At 56.4% G+C, this 7025-nt stretch overlaps 1 protein-coding gene across 1 annotated transcript in view; it reads right to left on the reverse strand.

The window, feature by feature from the left end:
- Positions 1 to 6992, reverse strand: part of Cspg5 (chondroitin sulfate proteoglycan 5) — a 12193-nt gene extending 5201 nt beyond the window's left edge. Inside the window, exons 1-4 of the mRNA XM_012516790.2 lie at positions 6905 to 6992; positions 5085 to 6180; positions 2490 to 2678; positions 406 to 481 (exon numbers count right to left, since the gene is read on the reverse strand). Of these exons, the coding sequence (XP_012372244.1) occupies positions 406 to 481; positions 2490 to 2678; positions 5085 to 6180; positions 6905 to 6992 (1449 nt within the window). The remainder of the gene's footprint in view (positions 1 to 405; positions 482 to 2489; positions 2679 to 5084; positions 6181 to 6904) is intronic.
- Positions 6993 to 7025: the final 33 nt, after the last annotated feature.

The following is a 7025-nucleotide window of genomic DNA, read 5'->3' on the forward strand; positions in this document are numbered from 1 at the left end:
AAAAAAGCCACCCAGAAACTTCTTCAAAGACAGAATCTTCCCCCTTCATGTGGAAAATGAAAGGTCCTAATTCAACAGCACAGAAACTAAACACCCTGAAGCATCCTAGGGAAAGGTCTCCACTCCCTGTCCCCGTAACCATGGCTGTCAGAGGAGTCACACGCCACCCACCCAGCACCTGTGCCCACCTTCACTGCCCACTCCCACCTTTGTGGCCCTACACCGACCCCCAACAGCCCTGGAGATTGCGCCCCAAAACAGAGCACAGGCCTAGGAGGAGGCTGAGGCATGCATAGTGAGGAGAGAGGCGAAGAAGACAGTTACCTGACAGACAACGTTATCATAGTGAGCCAAGGCACGGGCATGGGGGGAGGAGACGCGGGGAGTGTCACAAAGTTTCCTTACATTTGGGTGAGAGCCCTCGGCAATGGTGGAGAGCGAGAAGTTGTCGTTGTGGAGCTCAGACGGAGTCCGGAACTTGCTGGAGGGGAGGAGAGAGGAAGCAGAGCACGAACGTAACCATGGCAAAACGGACCAACGGTAGCAGGGCCTTGTGGGTCAGAGGCTGCCCCCCACCAAACGCCACGGAAGAAGACGCACCACTATTGGACGCAGCATTAGGAAAAACCTTCTGCCACCCAAACTATGATCTAGTATTTTCTTATCATCTCAGCTTTATTAGATACTTAAGTAGCTCATTTGGACTTGACATAAAGAACTGACAACGATATGAACAGCTATGACCACGTTTGTATGTGCCAGGCAACGACAACTACATCGAGACTACCATCTGGCCGACAGTGATTATAAGATGCCAGTGATTGTACCACGCAATCCAATTTCAGAGATGCTAATATGTGAGGGAAAATATGTGCTTCAGAATCAATAAACTGCAACAGCATCTGTACTGCACCATGCGCGCGGAGCCTCGCTGGAGCCCCAGTGGGCTCCGGAGAGAAACAAGGTGCACAGAGAAACAGAGGAAGGCGGGCTCCTCCTGCCTCCCGCTCCTCCAGAATGCTGGCAGTCACTCCCCAGCCCCTCCTTACCTGCAGCTGCCCTCATCTGGGTGGTCCCTGCCTCCTGCAGGCACAAGGGCCAAGGTCCTGGCTGTGTCTCTCTGGGGTGACCATGTGCACAGTTAGTTCTGCCTGGATGCACAGGCACAGTGGAGAGGCCCGAGGCCCCTGCAGCCTGTGCCCTGTGGGGAGCAGCCCCGGCGTCTGCACAGTGCCTGGCTCCACCCGGCATAGGGACAACAGATGGTGTTTTGTCCTTTTCCCAGGGAAAGTCCTTCCATCACACTCTGGAGATAATCTTGGGCTGGGGGGTCACAGGGCAATGTACAGAGGACAGGCAGTGCCAAGTCTGCTTAAATTGTCTCCTGGGGCCTAAAGAAGATGAGTCCCATTGCCTCCTTTTGTGACTCACATGACATCTTGGAAAGGTTCCTGTTTTGCTTAGTGATGAGGATGATTCTATCCTCATCAAGGTCGGAACAAATGGTGAACGCATGTTTACTCTCATGTGCACACACAGGCATCACGCTGTCAAAGGAGAGCTGAAGAGAGCTTCAGAGCCCCCTGTGGCCCTAAAGGCCACAAGAGAAGAAGTAAACCCCGCCTGACATCTCCACACTGCCACCAAATTCCAAAAAGGAGAAGTAGAGAGGCCGGCTGGCCAGCCAGCTAGCCTGCCTGCCTACCTGCCTCCCTTCCTTCCTCCCTTTTTCCCTCCCTCCCTTTTTGAGGTAATTGGGGATTGAAGCCAGAACCTTCTCATTGAGCTACATCCCCACCCTTTTTAAATTTTGAAACAGCATCTGCCACAGCCTCCTAGAATGCTGGGATTGCAGGGGTGTGCTCTGGTACCCAGTTGAGGAGTTCTTAAATTCCTCATAGTTCTGTGTAGACCAGTGGCTGAGCAGCTTTTAAAAACAATGTCATGTGGGGGCTGGTGAGATGGCTCAGTGGTCTAAAGCACCTACTTAGAACAAGCTCAACAAAGCACAGGGACCGCGGTTCAATCCCCCAGCACCACATGCCAGCCAGCCCTGCCCCCTAGTGGGCTGAGCTGGCCACACACACACACACACACACACACACACACACACACATTAAAAAAAATAAAAAATAAAAAAAAAAAACAATGTCATGTGGCACTAAAACCTCTCTCCCTAGCATCCCCTGAGGAAGAGCTGAGTGACAGCAGGTGTGAGGTGTGGTTATGCCATGCAGACATGGAGTGAAATGCTCACACTGGCCACTGGCTGTTGGGGACCAGGGAAATGGGTACAGTCAGGCAGGTGAGCTTACCAGGGCAGTGAGTGACTAGGGCCAATGTGGGAGGTGCTGGGAAAGCTCCTGGGAAGACTGTCTGCATAGGGATGGATCATCTTGGGTAAGTACCTAGCACTGCACCTTCAGTGAGAGGTGGAGAACGGGTGCCAGGGACCCTGGCACGACAGCCCTGGCAGGGGTCACACTCACTTGGTCCTCCGCAGCTTGGTATTCTCCGTCTTGAGCAGATAGAGCTTCTTGGCGAAGAACACAGTCATCATGAAGAGAAGGAGAAGCACGAGCGCTGCGGAGCCTATGGCCACGCACATCACCTGGAAGTCAGTGATGATGGACTCGCAGCGCATGCCCTTGTGCCAGATGTAGTCCTGCGTGTTGCACCTGCAGCAGTGACAGGGGCACGGAGGTGATGGGGCAGGTGCAGCCAGGGCCTGGGCCAGCACCTTCTCACACCTGCTCCCAGGACCCCTGGAAGCTCTTCAGCACCCGAATCTGTACAGACCCCGAGGTCAGCATTCTGCGCCCATCTCTATGGCCATCTAGGAGGCGGACCGGACCTTTGGAGCACTGGGATGGAAAAGAGGGAACCAAGGCCCAGAGGAACTGAATAAGTGAATCTAAACGACATGACAGTCAAATGACCAAGGGGACAGAGGCTTCCTGGTCTGCATTGCTCTGGCTCTTGGCGATGACACATGAGCCACAGGACAAACAGCACCAAAGGCCAACCTGCTCCCGGCATGAAAACCTATCTTGTTGCTCTGCATCCTAGCTAGTTCACAAGGGCTGAACAGACACCGAACAGTTGGGCTGACAGGCAAGGACGAACATGAAGATGGACAGACAGTCTCCTGTCCCTGTAGCCTCCACACTTGTGCTCCCGAAGCTTTCTATGGCTGTGAGAACTATCACACAAGCATAGTGAGAATCAACCTTCTGGGTGGGTTTTAGTCCTTTTGTTGAGTGACTTTCTCCTGCCCTTGGGGACATTCCCAGGCTCCAACTCTTCCAATGACATTGCTGTTTCCATGGGAACCAGGCTGCTTCAAAGAGGAAAGATGTAGAAGGATACAGAGGCAGGCAAAGGAGGGAGGACATGAACCTCAGGGTGAATGACAGACTAGAGAAAGGGGCCAAGAAACGGGGAAATCATGTGCTGCAGAACTGGCTACTCCACATTCAGAACAGGGTGGAGTCGGCTAGTAAGGGATTCTTTAGTTTCCCGAGAACTTCTGCCATCATGGGGGGTCTGTCAGGGTGAGGTTGCCAGGGAATGCAGACCCCTCCAAGTGTGGCCCTCTAACCCAGGGTCTCTGGGAAGTTCTGCCACAGCTCTGATCGTTTCCCGCAGAGGGTTGGGGTGATGGAGACAAAGGCGTGCTGCAGTCTGCAGCTAAAGGCTCAGCAGTCTCCTGTGAGTGGAATGCAAAAACAGTTTTCCAGGCGTGGCTAGGCCTGGCTGTCCATAGCCAGAGAAGGCCGCTGGCAGCAGGGCCCCAGTGTGGCCCTGGGATGGGGCTGCACAAGGGGAGCTATGAGGGACAGGTGCAGAAGGCCCACTGAGGCAGCAAGGGACTGGCAGGCCATGGGTAGCAGTCACGTAGCTCAGTGAGGAGGACAACCTTACTTCTCTGCTCAGGAATTCCCTCAGTGCCCCAGGAGGTGCTGGGAATTTTTACAGCCTCTCCCCAGAGGCTGCTAAGGCTCCAGATTCCATGATCCAATGGGGAGTTCACTTTGAAGGTGAAAACTCCAAGCATCTGTCAGAACCAAAGATGATTTAGCACAGAAATTCCACAGCTTCCGGGCTGAAATCATCACCAGAGCTCCCCAAACTGAAGTCTGAAGAGCAAGCTTCATGGTTCCCTCATACTGCTAGCAGTCCTTCACCATCTGCAGGAGCTCGTCACCACCATTTTGGAACCATAGTGCGTCCTCTGAGCAATGCTGGACAACTCCCGTAGGACTGCCACCACAGCTTACTGGAGTGACCCCTGCACCACGGCCACTGACAGAGAGTTCACAAAATGGGGCTGCAGCTTACGCTCCCATGCCAAGAGCTCGGTGGTCACTGCTTTCTATGTTACCCTACCAGAATATCAAAGGCTGAGAAACCTGATTCTTCACAGGCCTCCAAAAAGAACAAAGAAGCAGCATCAAGAAATGACACTTGGGGCTGGAGAGATGGCTCAGTGGTCTAAAGCCCCTACTTGGAACAAGCTTGGCAAAGCACAGGGACCGCGGTTCAATCCCCCAGCACCACATGCCAGCCAGCCCCGCCCCCTGGTGGGCTGAGCTGGCCACACACACATACACATACACACACAATAAATAAATGTTAAAAAAAAAAAAAAAAAGGAATGATACTTAAGAGAAACTCTCAAGTAACAGAAAGGCTCCTCCCGGGAGGAGTCTGAGCATTTTCCCCACTTCTATGGCTTGTGAAGAACCACCCAGCTCATTCCTGCCACAGGATTCTTCCAGAAGAAGGCGGTGCATTCTGAGGAGGTGCATGATTTTTCTGTCAGGCAGAATAAGGTGGTGACAGGTGATCTGGTGAGGTGTGTGTGGAAGGCTACAACATAGGGATATTCTAAACTCAGAGCTTCTAAAACTGCATCGTGGACTCATTATCAAACCAAGAAAGATAATCACCAATTAAGGGAGAGAAAAACCATCCCCCAAAGTCAAGAAAGGCTATAGGCAAAGCCTGAGCAGAGCTTTCCTGTCTCCTGGACCCTGATCCCACCCTGCCCACACCTGCAGCTGCAGCTGCCTGCCACATACCTGCAGAAGGCCCCTATGTTCTCCACCAGGTAGCACTGGCCACCATTGTGACAGTAGCTGGGGAAGAGGTCACACACAGACCGGCAGGAGCCGTTGTGGCGCACAAAACCGCTGCGGCACAAGGTGCCATTTTCACTGGAGGCCAGGTCCTTGCCTGGCTCTCCTGGGCGGGGCCTGACAGCGATACTGCTGCCAGGGACCAGCCCCAGGGTGTGCTGTGGAGGGACAGCATGCCACCGACTGGTGGGCTGGCCTATTCCCGGCCCTGTGCCGGGCTTCTCTGTGGGCAGAAGGTCATTTTCATCTTCTAGGTCTCCGCCTCCCACAGCATCCTTGTCATCCTCTTCCTCCTCCTCTTCTTCCAAGTCGTCATAGAAGGACGTGGTGGGGTAGAAATCAGATTCATCAAAGGGGGTGAAGTCGTCATACAGGTCAAGCAGGCTCCAGGAAGGAGTCTCTCCCTCCACATCAGGGTGGTGGTCTGAGGTTCCTGGTGACCCTGGAAAGCTCCCCAGGTCTACACCACGACCCTCACCATCCAGTCCTTCAAAATAGTCGATGTCGATGATCTCTGAGGCTGGCTGGGGCTCTAGGGTGCCTGGAAGGGGCTCAGTGGGCCCTGGCTCTTGTGGATCAGGGGTGTTGCTGCCCAGGTTCAGCCAGACCTCCAAGGGGCTCTCCTTGGGGAGTTCAGGGCCTGGGCTCAGCTGGTGGGCAGTGGTGGGGGAAGGCAATGCCTTGGCTTCGGCAGCCTCAAGGGGGCTGGGGGGCACCGTTGACTGCTCCAGGTTGTCGATGGGGGCTGGGAGGGTGGCTGGCAGGGCCTGGGCATCACCGCTACCTGCCTCTGCGGTCACTCCGCCAAGGCCTGCACTGTCGGGCTCCAGCCAGGCAGTGCTGGTGACTGCAGCAGAAGCCTTGGGCTCCTCCTCAGGCCCGAACCCGGTTTCAGGGGCACCTGGCACACTCCACGTGTTATCATCCTCCTCAGCAGCTGGCAGGCCCACCTCCTCCCGCGTCTCGTTGCCACGCGGCTGCCATGCCAGGCCACTCTTCACTAGTTCTTCAGCTTCAGCTGCGCTGCCTACTTCACGGGCTGAGGGAGGGAAGGCAAGGGGTATCAGGATCAAGCAACTGGCGCCCTCGCCGTCCAGCCTCACGTGCCCCGCTCCACCTAGGCCACGCCCCACCTTAAACTCCGCCCCTAGACCCACCCCCAAGCCTGGGAAATGCACCCAAGCCCGTCTCCCGCATGGCCCGCCCAAGATAGGACCACAGTCTAACAGGCTGAGTCAGGGCGCCCCAACTCTGGCCCATCCAGGAGTCTCACCCTGGGGCCTCACCTACCAAGCCTTGCTCCCTACTCACAGTCAGATTCCACCCCACCACTAGGTCCCAGCCTAGCCTAAACCTCAGACCCCGCCCACCCGCCTCCATCTCTGCCAGATTCGGCCCTGAAGCCACACCCTCAGGACCCCGCCCACCTTCAGGCCCCGCCCCAATATCACAGAAGGTCACGCCCCACTTCCAGACCCCGCCCCGAAGTCTCACCCTCAGGCCCCGCCCCATCCCAGACCCCGGTTCCATTCCAATCCCAGACCCCTCCCCACCCCCGCACGGGTCGCGAGCCCAGCTCTCGAGCCGCTACCCACTCCGTCCTGCCTGCCCCACAATTCCCGCCCTAGCCACGGCCTCGCGTGTCCCGCCCCCTTCTGCAGCTCGCAGACGCTGAGACCCTCGGCCCCTCGGCCTCGGCCCGGCCCCGGCGAAGCGCCGGCGGGAGCTCCGGCTGCAGAGCTCGGGCCGCAGCAGGCACTTACCGGACACAGTCCCCGCCGAGAAGACCCGCACGGCCCCCAGCAGCAACAGCAGCAGCGGCAGCGGCGGCGGCCCCCGGTCCGGGCCCATGGCGCGGCCCCGCCGCGGTGCGAGGTCCGCCCG

This window comes from Octodon degus, unplaced genomic scaffold (assembly GCF_000260255.1).
Source record: "Octodon degus isolate 3935 unplaced genomic scaffold, OctDeg1.0 scaffold00126, whole genome shotgun sequence".
Classification (NCBI taxonomy): Eukaryota; Metazoa; Chordata; class Mammalia; order Rodentia; family Octodontidae; genus Octodon; species Octodon degus.